This window comes from Heterodontus francisci, chromosome 7 (genome assembly GCF_036365525.1).
Source record: "Heterodontus francisci isolate sHetFra1 chromosome 7, sHetFra1.hap1, whole genome shotgun sequence".
Taxonomy (NCBI): Eukaryota; Metazoa; Chordata; class Chondrichthyes; order Heterodontiformes; family Heterodontidae; genus Heterodontus; species Heterodontus francisci.
In genome coordinates this window covers 131095616-131117686 of record NC_090377.1, presented here as the reverse complement: position 1 = coordinate 131117686, position 22071 = coordinate 131095616, and the positions used below count along the sequence as shown (strand labels likewise).

At 48.6% G+C, this 22071-nt stretch overlaps 1 protein-coding gene across 1 annotated transcript in view; it reads right to left on the bottom strand.

Annotated features, from left to right (window-relative positions):
- The window catches only part of LOC137372420 (uncharacterized), a 159977-nt gene that overhangs the window by 21559 nt on the left and 116347 nt on the right, over positions 1-22071 (bottom strand). Inside the window, exons 12-18 of the mRNA XM_068036308.1 lie at positions 18309-18435; positions 11786-15731; positions 11486-11674; positions 10939-11002; positions 10134-10196; positions 9654-9767; positions 3884-3998 (exon numbers count right to left, since the gene is read on the bottom strand). Coding sequence (XP_067892409.1) covers positions 3884-3998; positions 9654-9767; positions 10134-10196; positions 10939-11002; positions 11486-11674; positions 11786-15731; positions 18309-18435 — 4618 coding nt within the window. The remainder of the gene's footprint in view (positions 1-3883; positions 3999-9653; positions 9768-10133; positions 10197-10938; positions 11003-11485; positions 11675-11785; positions 15732-18308; positions 18436-22071) is intronic.

Sequence of the window (22071 nt, the reverse complement as noted above, 5' to 3'; positions counted from 1 at the left end):
GTCTGTGATTTCCCCCTCACACACAGTGATGGGACGGTGGCCTGTGTCTGTGATTCCCTCACACACACACAGTGATGGGACGGGGGCCTGTGTCTGTGATTCCCCCCACACACACAGTGATGGGATGGGGACCTGTGTCTGTGATTGCCCCCACGCACACACACACACACACACACATACACACATACACACACACACACACAGTGATGGGACGGGAACCTGTGTCTGTGATTTCCCCCTCACACACAGTGATGCGACGGGGACCTGTGTCTGTGATTTCCCCCTCACACACAGTGATGGGACGGGGACCTGTGTCTGTGATTGCCCCTCACACACAGTGATGGGACGGGGACCTGTGTCTGTGATTGCCTCACACACACACACACACACACACACACACACACACACACACACAGTGATGGGACGGGGGCCTGTGTCTGTGATTGCCCCCATGCACACACACACACAGTGATGGGACGGGGACCTGTGTCTGTGATTTCCCCCTCACACAGTGATGGGACGGGGCCCTGTGTCTGTGATTCCCTCACACACACACACAGTGATGGGACAGGGACCTGTGTCTGTGATTTCCCCCTCACACACAGTGATGGGATGGGGGCCTGTGTCTGTGATTCACACACACACACACACACACACACACACACACACACACACACACACACACACACACACACACACACACACACACACAGAGTGATGGGACGGGGGCCTGTGTCTGTGATTGCCCCCATGCACACACACACACAGTGATGGGACGGGGACCTGTGTCTGTGATTTCCCCCTCACACACAGTGATGGGACGGGGACTGTGTCTGTGATTCCCTCAGACACACACACACACACACACACACACACACACACACACACACACACACACACACACAGTGATGGGACGGGGACCTGTGTCTGTGATTCCCCCTCTCACACACACACACACACACACACACACACACACACACACACACACACACACACACACACACACACACACACAGTGATGGGACGGGGACCTGTGTCTGTGATTTCCCCCTCACACAGTGATGGGACGGGGGCCTGTGTCTGTGATTCCCTCACACACACAGTGATGGGACGGGGACCTGTGTCTGTGATTGCCCCCACGCACACACACACACAGTGATGGGACGGGGACCTGTGTCTGTGATTTCACCCTCACACACAGTGATGGGACGGCGGCCTGTGTCTGTGATTCCCTCACACACACACACACACACACACACAGTGATGGGACGGGGACCTGTGTCTGTGATTTCCCCCTCACACAGTGATGGGACGGGGCCCTGTGTCTGTGATTCCCTCACACACACACACACAGTGATGGGACGGGGACCTGTGTCTGTGATTTCCCCCTCACACACAGTGATGGGACGGGGACCTGTGTCTGTGATTGCCCCCACGCACACACACACACACAGTGATGGGACGGGGACCTGTGTCTGTGATTTCCCCCTCACACACACACACACACAGTGATGGGACGGGGACCTGTGTCTGTGATTGCCCCCACGCACACACACACACACAGTGATGGGACGGGGACCTGTGTCTGTGATTTCCCCCTCACACACACACACACAGTGATGGGACGGGGGCCTGTGTCTGTGATTTCCCCCTCACACACACACACAGTGATGGGACGGGGACCTGTGTCTGTGATTTCCCCCTCACACACACACACACACAAACAGTGATGGGACGGGGGCCTGTGTCTGTGATTGCCCCCACGCACACACACACACACACACACACAGTGATGGGACGGGGGCCTGTGTCTGTGATTCCCTCACACACACACACACACACACACACACAGTGATGGGACGGGGACCTGTGTCTGTGATTTCCCCCTCACACATAGTGATGGGACGGGGGTCTGTGTCTGTGATTTCCCCCTCACACACAGTGATGGGACGGGGACCTGTGTCTGTGATTTCCTCCACATACACACACACACACAGTGATGGGACGGGGACCTGTGTCTGTGATTTCCCCCTCACACACAGTGATGGGACGGGGACCTGTGTCTGTGATTTCCTCCACACACACACAGTGATGGGACGGGGACCTGTGTCTGTGATTTCCTCCACACACACACAGTGATGGGACGGGAGCCTGTGTCTGTGATTGCCCCCACACACACACACACACACACACACACACACAGTGATGGGACGGGGGCCTGTGTCTGTGATTGCCCCCACACACACACACACACACACACACACACACACACACACAGTGATGGGACGGGGGCCTGTGTCTGTGATTGCCCCCACACACACACACACACACACACACACACAGTGATGGGACGGGGGTCTGTATCTGTGATTCCCTCACACACCAACACACACACACACAGTGATGGGACGGGGGTCTGTATCTGTGATTCCCTCACACACCAACACACACATACACAGTGATGGGACGGGGCCCGTGTCTGTGATTCCCCGACACACTGTGGGACCGAGGAATGATTGTGTTCAGGGATCTATGTGGAACCTGACCAGGGAATGCTAAATGAGCAACTACAGTCCGAGAGATTGTCGAAAACCTCTGGCAAAGACTCCTTTCTGATGAAGCTGGTAGGCAAATGGAAACATTTAGCTACAGACAGGAACAGTATGTGCAGACACTGGGGTGTCAAATCCACAGAATGGGTGGGAGCTGACTGGCCGTCTCCTCAATGCTGTGCTCTCCCCAAAGTGGAGTTTTACCCTCCAGTGTGACCTTTAAACAGCAAAAGCATTGTTAAAAGATGAGCAGCATGCAGACTGTGCCCCAGAAGGGGAGGACCATGAGAAGTCACTCTAAATACTTTGTCAAACTACAGGATATTCGACGTGTCAGCACACACTAGCTTCCCTTCAATACCCCACTTTCATCTCAAGGGCCTTCTGTCTGCTGATTGACAATTCCCTAACTGCCCACCAGGGAGGCCAGGGGGGGTGGTCTGCAAACACATCATACCACCAATCCCCACCTAGCTTTCCTGCTTCTCTCCCAAAGATATTGATTGCTCCTGGGCTGCAGCTCCATGGCCGTTGGTTGCCTTCCAGTACTCTTCCCAAGTGCCCATTCATCGGGTGTGAGTCAACACAGGTAGGCATAATGGGATATGCGACTGCTAAGGCATCACATCAACCATCATGAATACATTCACACACACGCACAGCCATCCCCCCACCCACAGACACACATACAGTCCCCCAAACACACTCACTCACTCATGCACACATGCTCGCACACACACACAAAATCACATTCCAGCACTGGTTGCTAACGTGGGTTTTCTCCGGGTGCTCCGGTTTCCTCCCACAAGCCAAAAGACTTGCAGGTTGGTAGGTAAATTGGCCATTATAAATTGCCCATAGTATAGGTAGGTGGTAGGGAAATATAGGGACAGGTGGGGATGTGGTAGGAATATGGGATTAGTGTAAGATTAGTATATATGGGTGGTTGATGGTCGGCACAGACTCGGTGGGCCGAAGGGCCTGTTTCAGTGCTGTATCTCTAAAAAAAAAGAACAGGAAGTCTGGTTAATCTGAGTGGTGACAGGCAGGAAGGAGTGCTCTTAATAGCACCCAATGACACTGCAGGAGAGCTCTGAGCTAAAGCATGGCTACCCGATCCGAACCCGACGGGATCCGACGACATGTGTCAGGTTCGGGTCGGGGCAGGTCACACTTCTGGGTCGGGCATTCGGCTCGGACACGCTCCATCACCACCTCCGGTAAGTGGCTCCAATGTTAATGTACTTTTTGGACTTGAAAGGTTGTTTAATTACAGTTTTTTAAAACTTGTGCGGATAAGTAACAAAGTGAAGAACGGAAGCTAGGTTAACTGATGGTTGGGTCGGGCGCGGAAAAGAATGAAAGGAGTCGGGCCAGGTCGGATCTGGTTGTGTCGGGCTCGGGTCGGATTTCATTTGCAGACCCAAGCCGGCCTTTACTCTGAGCCTGGGCCAAGGGAAAGCACTTGAGCATAGCAGCTAGTCGGAGTGCGACTCAGGGCAAGGATGGGAGAAGCCCAGCAGAGTGAAGAGAATGAGTTTGCTCATGTCGAGGGATATTGATGAAGGTAAAGAACAGCAGAGTGCTGCCATCTGCTGAGACATGACACTGACTTAGGTCAATAATTGTTAGGTGGGACTTTGTTGGAAGCCCCGATTTTAGCACATGGAAGTGTAAGGCAACAGGCTCACATGTCTGCATGAGGCCCTGGGCTATTTTGAGTCCCAGGCCTCATCACTGTCAGAGAGGAAGGACTCCTGCCCGAGTGGCGAGAGTGACAAGGTCGTGGGAGTGCAATTCTGCACTGCTGGGGGGCAGGTGTAAGCAGAAACACACATACCTGCACACACAGCCACACAAACACACACATACATGCGCACACAGCCACACAAACACACACATACCTGCACACACAGCCACACAAACACACACCCACACAAACACACACATACCTGCACACACAGCCATACAAACACACACATACCTGCACACACAGCCACACAACACACACATACCTGCACACACAGCCACACAAACACACACCCACACAAACACACACATACCTGCACACACAGCCATACAAACACACACATACCTGCACACACAGCCACACAACACACACATACCTGCACACACAGCCACACAAACACACACCCACACAAACATACACATACCTGCATACACCCACACAAACACACACATACCCTGCACACACAAACACAGGGTTTCTGCCTCCACCACCATTCCTAGAAGTGGATTCCAAACACCCACCATCATCTGGGTGGAAAAAGTTTTTCCTCATGTCCACTCTAATCCTTCTACCAATCACCTTAAATCTGTGCCCCCTGGTAACTGACCTCTCCGCCAGGGGATACAGGTCCTTCCTGTCTACTCTTACCAAGGATTCTCATAATTTTGTGCACCTCAATTAAGTCACCCCTCAGCCTCCTTTGTTCTAAAGAAAACAACCCTCACCTATCCAATCTTGCGCAAACATACACATCTGCACAAACACACTCGCGTACACAGCTGCACAAACACACTTGCACACACACAGACATGCACACACCTACCTACACACACTCCAACCTTCACATGCGTGCACACACCCACACACATGTACATGCAGACACACTTGCACAAACACACACATGTACAGACACCCTTGCGCAGTGTGCACACACACACTTACACTCACTCTCAAGGACTCCCTGGATATCAATCAATAGGGAGAGCCCTAGCTAATTTTTCACCTCCCACCAAGGGTCACTGAAGCCTACACTATCAGTCCAGCTACTGCCCTGGCTGAGACCAGCAGGGTACACACTGGGTCTTTCCTGGCCTGTGTGGTTCAGTAGCACCTTGGCCAGTTACTAGCAAAGCCATTGGCAGAGCAGCATCATCCTATATTCTGAATAAGAAAAGCCGGACCTGTATAAATGAGAGTGAGGGTCCTTTCAAAACCATTGATGTGTAAGTACCCTTTGCTTACAGACACATTTATAAATCAATCGTGTCCCAATTCAATTTAAAACACAAGGCACAGAATGACTCCAAGCTCAGAACAGTTTGATTAAAATGTGCAAGATATGACCTTTTATTCAGATTCTAGCTCAGTGATGCTGTGTCACATCATGTTCATGCAATGTAGCTGTTTTAAGACAGTTTCAGCAACTCAATCCATAGGAAAGCTGTAACATAATGTTAGCCACAGTCGTCCCAGTACACACTGACTTTTCAACACTCTCAAATATCTATAAACAAGGCACATTGGTAATGACTTCAAATACAGCCTGTGTTACATGAAATCACAGATCTACCATTGTTCAGAGTATCTGTAAGAGCCAAACAATCCTGCCCCTGTCACAGCTAGCATGCACTTATAGATGAGGTAATATTCTGAAAGGAATGGCCAAACATAAACACGCAATAGAATAGCAGTGAGAGCATGGAAATACTACCAGCACAGGTACAGGCATATATCATGAAATACATAGTCAGCAGTCAAGTGGTATAACATAATATACAGTCAGCACAGGTATGGATGATATATCATAACATACAAGTCAACCAGAAGATAGACGCTGTATTATATAAACAGTCTGCACAGGCCAGGCAGTGTATTATATAATAAACGGTCTGCACAGGAACAGGAGGTGTATTATAAAATAAACAGTCTGCACAGGAACGGGAGGAGTATTATATAATAAACAGTCTGCACAGGGACAGGCGGTGTATTATATAATAAACAGTCTGGACAGGAACAGGCGGTGTATTATATAATGAACAGTCTGCACAGGGACAGGCGGTGTATTATATAATAAACAGTCTGGACAGGAACAGGCGGTGTATTATATAATGAACAGTCTGCACAGGGACAGGCGGTGTATTATATAAACAGTCCACATAGGGACAGGTGGTGTGTTATATAAACAGACTGCACAGGAACAGGCAGTGTATTATATAATAAACAGTCTGCACAGGGACAGGCGGTGTATTATATAAACAGTCCACATAGGGACAGGTGGTGTGTTATATAAACAGACTGCACAGGAACAGGCAGTGTATTATATAAACAGTCCACATAGGGACAGGCGGTGTATTATATAATGAACAATCTGCACAGGGACAGGCGGTGTATTATATAAACAGTCCGCATAGGGACAGGCAGTGTGTTATATAATAAACAGTCTGCACAGGAACAGGCGGTGTGTTATATAATAAACAGTCTGCACAGGAACAGGCGGTGTGTTATATAATAAACAGTCTGCACAGGGACAGACGGTGTATTATATAAACAGTCTGCACAGGGACAGGCGGTGTATTATATAAACAGTCCGCATAGGGACAGGCGGTGTATTATATAACAAACAGTCCGCATAGGGACAGGCGGTGTATTATATAAACAGTCCGCATAGGGACAGGCGGTGTATTATATAATGAACAATCTGCACAGGAACAGGCGGTGTATTATATAAACAGTCCGCATAGGGACAGGCAGTGTGTTATATAATAAACAGTCTGCACAGGAACAGGCGGTGTGTTATATAATAAACAGTCTGCACAGGGACAGGAGGAGTATTACATAATAAACAGTCTGCACATGACAGGCGGTGTATTAGATAATAAACAGTCTGCATAGGGACAGGCGGTGTATTATATAATGAACAATCTGCACAGGGACAGGCGGTGTATTATATAAACAGTCCGCATAGGGACAGGCGGTGTATTATATAAACAGTCCGCATAGGGACAGGCAGTGTGTTATATAATAAACAGTCTGCACAGGAACAGGCGGTGTATTATATAATAAACAGTCTGCACAGGGACAGGAGGAGTATTATATAATAAACAGTCTGCACATGGACAGGCGGTGTATTAGATAATAAACAGTCTGCATAGGGACAGGCGGTGTATTATATAAACAGTCCGCATAGGGACAGGCGGTGTATTATATAATGAACAATCTGCACAGGGACAGGCGGTGTATTATATAAACAGTCCGCATAGGGACAGGCGGTGTATTATATAATGAACAATCTGCACAGGGACAGGCGGTGTATTATATAAACAGTCCGCATAGGGACAGGCGGTGTATTATATAAACAGTCCGCATAGGGACAGGCGGTGTGTTATATAATAAACAGTCTGCACAGGAACAGGCGGTGTATTATATAATAAGCAGTCTGCACAGGGACAGGAGGAGTATTATATAATAAACAGTCTGCACATGGACAGGCGGTGTATTAGATAATAAACAGTCTGCACAGGAACAGGAGGAGTATTATATAAACAGTCCACATAGGGACAGGCGGTGTATTATATAATGAACAATCTGCACAGGGACAGGCGGTGTATTATATAAACAGTCCGCATAGGGACAGGCGGTGTATTATATAAACAGTCCGCATAGGGACAGGCGGTGTATTATATAAACAGTCCGCATAGGGACAGTCGATGTATTATATAATAAACAGTCTGCACAGGAACAGGCGGTGTATTATATAATAAACAGTCTGCACAGGGACAGGAGGAGTATTATATATTAAACAGTCTGCACATGGACAGGCGGTGTATTATATAATAAACAGTCTGCACAGGGACAGGAGGAGTATTATATAATAAACAGTCTGCACAGGAACAGGCGGTGTATTATATAATAAACAGTCTGCACAGGGACAGGAGGAGTATTATATATTAAACAGTCTGCACATGGACAGGCGGTGTATTATATAATAAACAGTCTGCACAGGGACAGGAGGAGTATTATATAATAAACAGTCTGCACATGGACAGGCGGTGTATTATATAATAAACAGTCTGCACAGGGACAGGCAGTGTATTATATAATTAACAGTCTGCACAGGGACAGACGGTGTATTATATAATTAACAGTCTGCACATGGACAGGCGATGTATTATATAATAAACAGTCTGCACAGGGACAGGAGGAGTATTATATAATAAACAGTCTGCACAGGGACAGGCAGTGTATTATATAATTAACAGTCTGCACAGGGACAGACGGTGTATTATATAAACAGTCTGCACAGGGACAGGCGGTGTATTATATAAACAGTCTGCACAGGGACAGGCGGTGTATTATATAATAAACAGTCTGCACAGGGACAGGAGGAGTATTATATAATAAACAGTCTGCACAGGGACAGGAGGAGTATTATATAATAAACAGTCTGCACATGGACAGGCGGTGTATTATATAATAAACAGTCTGCACAGGGACAGGAGGAGTATTATATAATAAACAGTCTGCACATGGACAGGTGGTGTATTATATAATAAACAGTCTGCACAGGGACAGGCGGTGTATTATATAAACAGTCTGCACAGGGACAGGCGGTGTATTATATAAACAGTCTGCACAGGGACAGGCGGTGTATTATATAATAAACAGTCTGCATAGGGAAGGATGGTATATTATATAATAAACAGTCTGCATAGGGACAGGCGCGGTATTATATAATTAACAGTCTGCACAGGGACAGATGGTATTTTATATAATAAACAGCATAGGGACAGACCGTATGTTACACAATATACAGGAACAGGGTGGACATACCTGTGTGTGTGCATACAAGGGAAATTACTCTTGCTCCTCTGTTCTCCTGAAGGCACTCATTCTCACTGGGGTATAAGCTATATTATTACTGCTAACCATTCTCCCATCCAAGTGCCATCCTGTGCGTGAGCTCAGACAGTCAGTGCCATAAGGCTATTCAACATAGTGTGCATCATAGATGAGCACGATCCTGCCCTTACCTGTTACCTCACACAATTGTACTCCCTAGCTCAGGTCACTGCATAGGGATCAGGAGCAGGAACCCTGGCTGATTTCCCCTCTGTCTAACCCAGAGGTCTCTAGACAGGATTCAACAGCAGGAACACTAGCTGATTTTCCAGTCTCTCTAACCCTGGGATCACTGGACAGCAATCAGTAGCCAGTGTGTGATACGGTAAATGGTTCTCTCTCTCCGGGTACTGTCCATCGCTCCTTTAAATCTGCCGTCATCACCCCCTCCTCAAAAAATCAACCCTTGACCCCACTGTCCTTGTAAACGACCTCTCCATCTCCAATCTCACTTTCCTCTCCAAAATCCTTGAACGTGTTGCCGTCTCCAGTTCTGTTCCCATCTTTGCCTGAACTCCATGTTTGAATCCCTCCAATCCGTTTCTGCCCTTGCCATAGTACCGAAACTTCTCTTATCAAAGTCACAAATGACATCCTATGTGACGGTGACAAAAATAAACTATCCCCCCTCATTCTTCAAAACCTGCCTTTGACACATTTGACCCCACCGTTTTCTTCCAACGTCTCTCCACTGTCATTCAGCTGGATGGGCCTGCACTTGCCTGATTCCATTCTTATCTATCTGATCACAGTCAGATTATCACCTTCAATGGCTTCTCTTCCTGCTCCCACACAGTTACCTCTGGTATCCACTAAAGATCTATCCTTGGCCCCCTCCTATTTCTCATCTACCTGCTGCCCCTCGGCGACATCATCCAAAAGCACAGTGATAGTTTTCACATGTACGATGACAACACCAAGTTCTACCTCACCACCACTTCTCTCAACTCCTCCAGTGTTGCTAAATTATCAGACTGCTTATCCGCCATCCAGTACTAGAAAGAACCAGCAGAAATTTCCTCCAATTAAACATTGGGAAAACCAAAGCCATTGTCTTCAGTTCCCGCTCCAAATTCTGTTCCCTAGCCACCAACTCCATCTCTCTTCCTGGTAACTGTCTGTGGCTGAACCAGCCGTTCACAACCCTGGTGTCATATTTCACCCCAAGATGAGCTACCAACCACTTATCTGCTATCTGCACTAAGACCACCTATTTCCCCAGCCATAACATTGCCTGACTTCTCCCCTGCTTCAGCTCATCTGCTGCTGAAACCATGCCTTGTTACCTCTAGACTTGACTATTCCAACGCACTCCTGGCTGGCTACCCACATTGTACCTTTTAAGCTTAATGACATCCAAAACTCCAAATGTGTCCTTCCTCGTACCAAGTCCATTTCCCCTATCACCCCTGTGTTCGCTGACCTACATTGGCTCCCAGCCAAGCAATGCCTCAATTTAAAAATTCTCATCCTTGTTTTTAAATCCCTCCATGGCCTCACTCCTCCGTATCTCTGTAATCTCCTCCAGCCCCACAACCCTCTGCGATATCTGCACTCCTCTAATTCTGTCCTCTTGAACATCCCTGATTTTAATCTTTCCAACACTGGCGACTGTGCCTTCAGCTGCCTACACCTTATACTCTGGAATTCCCTCGCTAAACTCCTCTGCCGCTCTACCTCTCTTTTCTCCTTAAGACACTCCCTAAAACCGCTCACTTTGACCAAGCTTCCAGTTACCTGCCCGAATATCGCCTTGGATGGCTCAGTAGCAAATCTTGCTTTATAACGCTTCTGTGAAGCGCTTTGGGATGTTTTATTATGTTAAAGGTGCTATATAAATACAGGTTATTGTTAAACACGGGTCGATTTTTTTCTTCTCTCTAACTCGGGAGTCACTGAACTGGGATGAGGAGCAGGTACCCTGGCTGATCCCTCCTCTCTCTAACCCTGGGGGTCACTGGACAGTGATCAGAAGGAGGAACACCGGCTGAATTTCCTTGAATTACTACTGCTCTCCGCACAGAACAGAGACCAATCCAGGAACCCTGCAATCTTCAATACCACACTTGCCAATGTCTCCATGCATTGAGAAATTAGGGGACGTTCTGTAAACTCAATTGTATGATTGATTACACGTGCAAAACATCTCCTTAAACAACATGTATTCAGTGCATCATGGAATGTGGTCCATTAAATTTAAGGCAATTGTCTGAAGGGACAGCCATGGCCTCAAGCTTCTATTTAATGCTCCGTTAAGTAGATCAACTTAAAACAGGCCGCCAACCACAGTCTTTGAGGAACATCTGAGGAAGAGTCCAACCGCGGGTGAAGAATGTGCACTTCATGGAAAACTGTGAAAAAACGGGCAAATTGTGCAGGTGGGCGAGGCCTAGTGAAGGTCGGAACTGTGAAGTAGGAACAAGCGTGGCTCATAGTATATAGTGCAAATATCAGCTCGAGGCCAAATTCAAACCTTATGATAAATGACAAATATACAACTTTATATTAAAATAGCCTTTCTGACACAGTGCAGTCCGACAGTGTGTCTCTATAGTGCGATTTGCTAACTTCTAGTTGATCTCATGATAGCGAACATTCCTCTTTGCTTTTGCTTTTTCTCTTACTATCCTTTCCTGCCTCAGCAGTTGCTGCTCTTTGTGCCATTTCTTCATCTGCTTCCCCTGTATCACCTTCTCGCACGCTCGTGCCAGACTCGGTCCCCTGGTCCCCGTCCTGCGGCTGCCCTCCACTATGATTGGATTGCTGGTTGCTACTGTTAGTGCGCACACTTCCCTGCCCGTTGGGCGCTGCCCCCTGCCCTTCGGGCGCTGCCCCCTGCCCGTCGGGCGCTGCCCCCTGCCCATGGTGAGTTTGCACTCCAGTCCTAACGTTATCTGTGTTGGGTTTTATTTGCTCACTAGGCCCTGCAATCACAATGGGCTTAGCTTCGTCCTCATTTCCAGCAGATGCCTCTCCGCTTTCCTCCTCACACTCAGGCGCCTCCTGCTTATCCGGAGTTTCATCTCGTAATATCTTGCTCATCTCTTCATCCCACTCAAACCGACTTCCTTCCTCAACATCCTTATCATCCCCTCCGAGGACTTGCTTCTCCACACCAGTCTGAGAGGCTGCTGCATCATTTGCCCTTTCTTTGCCTTTGACCTCCTTCTCCTCCTCTCCAACACCCTGGACCTCATCCTTGTCCTCCTCTCTGTGATCTCTGACTTCATCTTCAAGCTCCTTCTCTCTGTGACCTTTGACCTCATGCTCCTCCTCCTCTCTGGGGCATCTGACCTCATCCTCCTCTCTGGCGCCTTTGGCCTCACCCTCGTCCTCATCCTCTCTGGCGCCATTGGCCTCATCCTCCTCCTCTCTGGCACCTTTGACCTCACCCTTGTCCTGATCCTCTCTGGCGCCTTTAACTTCACCCTCGCCCTCCTCCTCCTCTCTTGGGCCTTTGTCCTCACCCTCGTCCTCCTTCTCTCTGGCACCTTTAACGTCACCCTCATCCTCCTGTTCTCTGGCACCTTTGACCTCATCCTCATCCTCCTCCTCTCTGGCATCTTTGACCTCACCCTCATCCTCCTCGTCTCTGGCACCTTTAACCTCACCCTCGTCCTCTTCTCTGGCACCTTTGACCTCACCCTCATCCTCCTCCTCTCTGGCACCTTTGAACTCACCCTCATCCTCCTCCTCTCTGGCACCTTTAACCTCACCCTCGTCCTCTTCCTCTCTGGCACCTTTAACCTCACCCTCATCCTCCTGTTCTCTGACACCTCTAACCTCATCCTCGTCCTCCTCCTCCTCCTCTCTGACACCTTTAACCTCATCCTCGTCCTCTTCCTCTCTGGCACCTTGAACCTCACCCTCATCCTCCTGTTCTCTGACACCTCTAACCTCACCCTTGTCCTCCTCCTCTCTGGCGCCTTTTACCTCGGCCTCATCCTCCTGTTCTCTGACACTTTTAACATCCTCGTCCTCCTCCTCTCTGGCACCTTTAACCTCATCCTCATCCTCTCTGGCACCTTTAACCTCACCCTCATCCTCCTGTTCTCTGACACCTTTGACCTCACCCTCGTCCTCCTCCTCTCTGGTGCCTTTAACCTCGCCCTCGTCCTCCTCTCCTCTGGCACCTTTGGCCTCACCCTCGTCCACCTGTTCTCTCGCACCTTTGACCTCGCCCTTATCCTCCTCGTCCTCTCTGGTGCCTTTAACCTCACCCTCATGCTCCTGTTCTCTGGCACCTTTGACCTCAACCTCGTCCTCTGCCTCTCTGCCACCTTTGACCTCCTCCTCCTCCTCCTCCTCCTCTTCTTCACTGGGACCTCTGACCTTATCCTCGTCCCCCTCCTCTTCTCTAAATCCTTTGACCTCACTCTCTGCCTCTCTGGCTATTTGAACCTCATCCTCTTCTTCTTCTCTGGTGCCTTTGACCTCACCCTGCTCCTCTCTGGGACCTTTGACCTCCCCCTCATCCTTCTCCTCTCTGGGGCCTTTGGCTTCCTCCTCCCCCGCCTTCTTCTTCATCTCTCTGGGACCTCTAACCTCACCCTCCTCCGCCTCTCCAGATCCCTTTTCACTTGCACTGCGGCCTTGAAGCTCATTTCCATCTCTCTTACCTTTGAACTCACCATTAACCTCACCTGGGACATCCACCTCAATTTTACCTTCTTCACAGACTTCAACCTCACTTTGGCCTTCGCTGTCTTTTGCCTCACCTTCTTTCTCTCCCTGACCCTTGACCTTATCCCAATTGGAGTCTTTGGTCTCATCCTCATAATTTCTGCTCTCTGCTTGTTCATGGCCACTGTCCTTGTCCTTATCCCCTTCATTGCATCTGCCCTCACCAGCACTGAGGCCTTTGACCTCCCTTTCATCTCCATGGCCTTTGATCACACCCATATCCTTATTCGCTCCACAGCTCTTGGCTTCACTGGTATCAGGGTCTTCACCCATACCTTCTTCATGTCCCTTGACCTCACCCTCTCTAGTGTTGTTCTGCTCACCTTCATCCTCTCCAAGGCGTTTGACCTCATCTGTATCGAGACCTTTGACTTTTTCCTCAGCTTCTCCATGTCCCCTGACCTCACCTTTAATGGCCTCAATCTCCACGGCTGCCTTATTTTCCCCTTCATTCAGAGTAATTTCCTGGAGACAGCCATGATCCAAATTGTCATCTACTTTTCCTTGCTGCACCACCTGACCAGCTCCATCACCTTGCTCTGCATCGGGATCTGACTCGGCTTCACACGGTCGTCTCTCTGTCTCTCGTCCCAGGTCCTTCACTTCTCCATCCTGTAAACAGCCTTCTGCCCTGCCTGTCACAGCAACTTCATCTCTCCACTCAGGATCTTCATTAGGTACAAATGCCTGCTTTACCTCATCTTGTACTACTGGTCCTCTCATCCCTTTCAGCTGACAAACAACCTCTTCACCTTCATCCACCTCCTGCAGGGCCACTGGTGTTAGTGAACTATTCCTTATCTCAGCCCTTTCCTCCAGTTCTTCCTGTTGGTCGCTTCCCTCCTGATCATTTCTTTCTCCATTCTCAGCTCCTTCCTGTAATGGACCATCCATTGAATCCATGTCCTCCCCGCCTGGCCTGGATTTTCCATTTTGGTCTGGTGCAACAGTCAGTACTTGCCCTGCCTCTCCACTCCCCCTGGCTACATCATCGTGAAGACTCCCTGAGCAGATTTCTCTCCTCTGTGCTGCAGAATGGAGCTTAATGTCCCCTACGGCTGCCTGCTCATATGCCATCTCTTTGATCAGCACCCCATCCAATTCCTTCTCTTCTACATGGACAGATTCAGCAGGCTTTTCCTGCATCCGAGTCAAGTTGTCCCCTTTCACCTGGACCGTACCTACCCCCACCTGCGTGACCTCTTCTTCCTCATCCCTCGATTCTTCCTGTAACTCATGCCCACACGTGCGCTGTTGCAAAATTTCGATTGCATTTTCTAGCACTTGCTGCACTATTTTCTGAGTTTCCTCCACAATTGTTTGATTGCCAGCTCCTGTCCCAACACTGTCAACATGCACAACACCCACACCATTCCCAACTTCTGGATGCTTTGAATCCCCTCTGTCACTCTGGCTCCCTTCATCACGATTTACATTCTCCTGCACCTGCTTCCCATTTACACCGAGATCACTCTCGCTCTCCTCTTCTCCGCTACCATAGCCCTGCATTCCTCCGCCAGATCCCAGGGCACTGTTTATTCCCTCAGATACCTCTTTACCTCCAGTGTTTTGTGTGTCACATGCACTTTGCTCTCCATCGTCAAGATTGGGTGCAGCACGCTCTATCTGGTCTGTGTCTCCATTATCTCTTACAGTCACTGCTGGCGTCTCACTCTCAGTCACTTCCTCACACTTCTCAGTTATGTCCTTTGCTTGCACATTATCCATTAACATCTCCCGATTCCCAGTCTCCTCCATCTGTTCATCAATTCCAGCATTCTGCAAGACTTCTCTTTTCCCAACAGTCTCCAAAATCTCATTGCTCATTTGCAATCCGTGGCTTTCTCCTATAAGGACCATTGGAACAGGTGAAGACATTGTGCCCCTGAGTGAACTTTCCACAGTTACGTATTTCCTCTAGAGATTTCCAATTTGCCAAGCATTTATAACATCCCCAGTTCTCCTGGTTGTCATTGTGAAAAAAATAAAATGGTGCAAAAAGATTTCATTGCTGCCCTCAAAGGGACTTCAATAAACACTCTGCTCAGGTTCAAACGAAATATTCAAACAAAGTCGGAGAATTTGGTTAGACTTAAAACCTGTGCGACTATCTCCCATTGAGTACAGGCCAAAACTATCAAATTATAGTTATTCCAAGGAAGGGGAGGGGGAGAGCCAGTAATTCACTTTAAAAGGTCACTTAGACTTTGGCCCACTTTGATTTCTCTTTAACCTTTGGCTGACGCAGTAGCAGTCAGGTGCCAACAGGTGGTGATGTTGCTCCATGTACAACGATGGATCGATTCACATCTCATGTCAGCCACCCCTGCCTTCCTCTATCCGGCAACCCGACTCTCACCTGGACATCAGTGGAAACTCACCACAAAACAACCTTCCCCACATGAACTGGGAGAGTTGGCTTTAAAAGTAAAACCCTTCCTGTGCCATCTCAGTTGCTGCTCTCTTACAGGCAAAGTTCCTTTCAGAGAGTTGACAGACCCAGCAGGATCAGCTAGAAAAGGAGGGCAGCTTTGTATGTGCAGTGCACCTCAGCACTGCAGGCTGCAACATGGTGGCTGCAAGCTACTGGCCAGCTTTGGCAGTATGGTCCAGGGCCCAGTTACCCATGTAACAGGGCTGTGCCCATCCCACTCTCTGCTCTCCGTCACCTGCTTCTCTGCTCCGCTTCTGCACCAGTTCTCAGGCTGCAGCTCTCCTTCACAATCAGAGATGCACCCACCCTGAGAAAGGCCTCACCTGAACTATTCAGCACCTGACTGTCTTTCTAGAGTTCCTATCCCTGAGATTTAAAGCTACAGTTGAACAAATCATTATTATAGGCGTATATAGGGTACCAGGTGGACTGGGTAGGTCAGACTACACTCTTCACCTCTGCCATCCGGATCCAAATTCAGCCCCAACTGATGGGGTGATGGCCTTTCGTGTCTGCTGGCTGTGAGTGACCAACTTGAAATGGGCATCGGGCAGTGTCAGTCTCATGGTTGATGGGAATGAGCTGACAGCACAAACTGGCACTATATTGTAACGTTAGTAAACAACCTCCATACTGTCATAGGGCAGAGGGGCACGAGAAATGGAGAAAAGACAAATGGGTGCAGTAGGGAGCACTCTTCAAGGGTCAAGAGGGTGTCTGTATATAACCCATTTTTTTTTTAGAGGGAGCTTTATTCTGTATCTAACCCCGTTTTTTTTTTTCCTTTTCTTTAATCCCGTGCTGTACCTGCTCTGGGAGTGTTTGATGGGGACAGTGTAGAGGGAGCTTTACTCTGTATCTAACCCCTGTGCTGTACCTGTCCTGGGAGTGTTTGATGGGGACAGTGTAGAGGGAGCTTTACTCTGCATCTAACCCCGTTTTTTTTTGCAAGTTTCATGCACGCATTTTCCCATTCAAATCATTACATTTAAACTAAACCGGGATTTCCCTGAACCTAACCCCGTGGTGTACCTGTCCTGGGAGTGTTTGATTGGGACAATGTAGAGGGAGCTTTACTCTATCCAACCTGTGCTATATCTGCCCTGGGAGTGTTTGATGGGACAGTGCAGAGGGAACTTTACTCTGTATCTAACCCCATTTTTTCCTTCTTTTTTCTTTTGTGTAGAGGGAACTTTACTCTGTATCTAATCCGATGCTGTACCTGCACTGGGAGTGATGGGACAGTGTAGAGAAAGAACGTGGCAGGATGGAGCAGGGAATGGGGGCGGAGAGGTGGGGGAGGGTGGAATCAGGGCTCAAATTCCGAGCTTTTCTTCATTATTGCTTGACTTTGATTGAACTTCAGTAATGAATGGGCCGCATCAGAAACAAATGGGGAACAATTTATTTTAAAAATCAGACTTGTGGAGTCAAATTTACATTTTAGAAATTTGCTGCCTTCCCAATCAAAATCTGTGTTGTCTGGAGCTACCCTAGGGGTGGGGGAGAGGGTTGGTGGGTGGGAAATGCCATCTCTAACAGTTTCTCCAGATACAGCCTTCAATTCAACCTCCTTCCCTCTGTACCCAAAGACCAAACCTCCCATGAAAAAGCTAAACTGTGCAACAAATACTGTAAAGGTGCATCACTGAATCAATTCCCCTGGGCACACAGCTGAGGTGCATCATTGAATCTGTTCAGCCATCACTGACAGTGGGATGCATTGCTTTATCAGTTCCCCATTATACAGGTTTGCCTGTGGGTCTGGTGGATCCAGAAAGGATTAAGATGCAGGTTTGTAAAACCCCTCATAATTGCTCCCAAACAGTTGATCTCATTCCATGCACATTTGCCCCTTGACCCTCACTTGACCCCTTCCCTTCCTCCTCCTCGTGCCCTTCTCATTCCTTTTCTCAGAGGTCATTTCGGGTGAATAATAATCAGAGTGTTGATCCTGAAATTAGAGATGCACTGAATATGCTCCACTTACCTAGGGGTCCGTCACTGGAGTTCTGTAGCTGGGCCGCAGCCTGAGGCCCTGTCTGAGCAGCCTCTGTGTGTGCATTGCCGTCCTTCCTGACAGGCTCAGCTTCGCCATTCGTCAACAACCCGTAGGCCTGGGATAGAGAATGAACCAAGGTTACAGGGTGCAAGAGGCCCCAAACCTTTCCAGGCTCCCACGACAAGGAAAGGAGAGATACTGAGCTTACCTGCTCATTCAGCACCCACATCATGGACCCTTCCAAGTGGCTATCAGGTGTGGCATAGGCCCCAGGCCCCTTCCCTAGGCTGTGCTGAGCCTGCTGACCTGAACTGGGGCAACTGGAGCAGCCTGATAGCTGGTTTCAGCTGTGCTGGGTTAGAGACGAGAAGGGGGAAGATTTGCCAGGGTTGACTAACGAGTGACAATTGCCTGAGGTTGGCATCAGGTGAAAGCAGGATCAGGCCCCGTTGCAATGCCCCCTTACCCCAGGCATGGTCCAATAAGCTGCACACATTTGCCACCTTTCAAAGGGAGGGTCTGCGCACGGTCTATTAAAATTTGCTGACACAATCAGTGAGGGTGGGAAGGATATACCCTCGGAAGGTAGGATGGAACCTTTGGGAGAAGGGATGGCTCCTCGGATGGAGGGGCAGCCCCCGCAGACTGCATTGTCACATGAATTTGCTATTTCCCCCTGTTCTGCCTCACCTCAGAACTCATTGTTCTAATAGTTCACCACGTTGAGCATTACTGGTGGGAATAAATCTCCCCAACATAAAAGAGCATGGGGTAATTACTGAGACCCTTCCAATTCCGCCACACCTCTCCAGTCCCCACCCCCCCCAACCGCTGGTCTTAATGGCCTCAATTGGCCTCTGGGCAGGAAGGCCATCATTGGCCTATCCCATCCCCCGTGCCCCCTCCCCCCCCCACCCTCCCATCGCGATTCCATGGGGCCCGTTGTCGCAGGAGGGCCCATAAAATCCAACCCTTCATGGCAGGCTGTTTGAAGACAGGAGGCATTGCAGTTGGGTCTGCCCCTGTCCTCATGTCCTGGCACTGGACAAGCAATTGGGAGTCAGAGCCTACACTGATTGATCCCTCCCTGGCCCAGGGGCTATTCTCACACACTCTATCGGGTTAAACTCTTTAGTTACTCCCTCACCAACTTGCAACGGCTCCAAGTCACTGCAATGTGACCAATCCCTGCTTCAGGATAGCTCATCTGACCTGGGAGGGGTGGGGATACATGTCTGGGGAGAGAGACCAACAGTAACACAACCCTGGCTGCTGATTGGCCAACTGAGCAAATACTGGCAATAGCAGACTCACTCTTACACCTCAAACCATCTTTAATAACCAGCGCCTCAGCCCCTGTCCACCCCCACTCAACTCCCAATGCCCATCAGCACATCACCATTGTGCAGTGCAGGCCAAGAGCCTTGGGCCCTGGCCCAGGGGAGGGTCGCCCGTCCTGAGTGCGTACCTCCAGTCTCTCCTTCAGCATGGCAACCTCATCCCTGAGCTCATCCCGATCAATCCTGATGGCATCAGAGTATTCCTTCTGTCTTTCTAAGGCCTAAAGAGTCAGCAAAAGGAGGCAGATAAGAGAGAGAGAGAGAGAGAGAGGGAGAAAGTAAAAACAGGAGCAAAAAAGACATAGAGGAGCAGAACTTGTGGAAACATAATACTAACAGCAGGAATACAGGCAACGTTCTGTCAAAGGTTTGTTAAATAAAGGATTCAATCTGACAGACAACAGCAGGCTCGGGTGTGCATGGTGTTTGGAATAAACTGTTCTCACTCTATGGGGTCAAACTCCTTTTGTTAGCCCCTTCACCAGCTCTTTCCCAAGTCACTGCAATGTGGCCAATCCCTGCCTCAGGATAGCACACCTGACCCGGGAGGGGAGGGGCTCTGAGCAGCTACATTTCTGCGGGAGAGGTTACATCTCTGTCATTTAGAAAATCATAATACAATCAGGTAGAGTCAACATGGTTTTATGAAAGGAAAATCATGTTTGACAAATTTATTAGAATTTATTAGGATGGCGCAGTGGTTAGCACCGCAGCCTCACAGCTCCAGTGACCTGGGTTCAGTTCTGGGTACTGCCTGTGTGCAGTTTGCAAGTTCTCCCTGTGTCTGCGTGGGTTTCCGCCGAGTGCTCCGGTTTCCTCCCACAGCCAAAGGCTTGCAGGTTGATAGGTAAATTGGCCATTGTAAATTGCCCCTAGTGTAGGTAGGTGGTGCGAATGTGGTATGGAATATGGGATTAATGTAGGGTTAGTATAAATGGGTGGTTGTTGGTTGGCACAGACTCGGTGGGCCGAAGGGCCTGTTTCAGTGTTGTATGACTCTATGACTTCTTTGAGGATGTAACAAGAAGGGTAGATAAAGGGGAACCAGTAGATGCAGTGCATTTGGATTTCCAAAAGGCATTCAATAAGATGCCACATAAAAGGTTACTGCATAAGATAAGAGCTCAGGGTGTTGGGGGTAATATATTAGCATAGATAGAGGATTGGCTAAAAAACAGGAAACAGAGTGTCAAGTTGGCAAACTGTAACTACTGGAGCGCCACATGGATCAGTGCTGGGGCCTAAACTATTTACAATCTATATTAGTGACTTGGATGAAGGCACCAAGTATATTGTAGCCGAATTTGCTGACGATACAAAGATAGGAAAGCATAGCGAGGAGGACAAAAGGAATCTTGAAAGGAGTTTAGCTAGGTTTAGTGAGTAGGCAAAAAATTGGCTGATGAAGGATAATGTGGGAAAATGTGAGATTATCCACTTTGGTAGGATGAATAGAAAAGCAAAACATAATTTAAATGGAGAGAGACTACAGAACGCTACGGTACAGAAGGATATGGGTGTCTTCACACATGAAACACAAAAAGCCAGCATGCTGGTACAGCTAGTAATTAGGAAGGCAAATGGAATGTTGGCATTTATTGTAAGGGGGATGGAGTATAAAAGTAGGGAAGTCTGTAGAATTGTACAGGGTTTTGGTGAGACCGCACCTGGAGTACTGTGTACAGTTTTGATCTCCTTACTTAAGGAGGGATATATTTGCATGGGAGGCAGTTCAGAGAAGGTTCACTAGGCTGATTCCTCGGATGAAGGGGTTGCCATATGAGGAAAGGTTGAGCAGGTTGGGCCTACACTCATTGGAGTTCAGAAGAATGAGAGATGATCTTATTGAAACATATAAGATTCTGACGGGCCTTGACAGGGTAGATGCTGCGAGGATGTTTCCCCTCGAGGAGGAATTTAGAACTTGGGGGCACAGTTTCAGAATTAGGGGTCTCCCATTGAGAGTCATAGAGTTATACAGCACAGAAACAGGCCCTTCGGCCCATCATGTCTGTACCGGCCATACAGCACCCAACTATTCAAGACAGAAATGAGGAGGAATTTCTTCTCTTCGAGAGTCTTTAATCTTTGAGATTCTCTTCCCCAGAGAGCAGTGTAGGTTGGGTCATTGAATATATTCAAGGCTGAGATCGACAGATTTTTGAATTATAGGGGAGTAAAGGGTTATGCGGAACAGGCGGGAAAGTGGAGTTGAGACCAAGATCAGATCAGTCATGATCTTATTCAATGGCAGAGGGGCCTGTAGCCCACTACTACTCCTATTTCTTATGTTCTTATGTGGGGATAGTCTATATGTCTTGGTGGAAAGGCTACATGACTGGGAGGAGAGGCTATGGTTCATGGGGGAGGGGCTACATGTCTGGAGAGAGGGGCTAGAGGTCTGGGGAGAG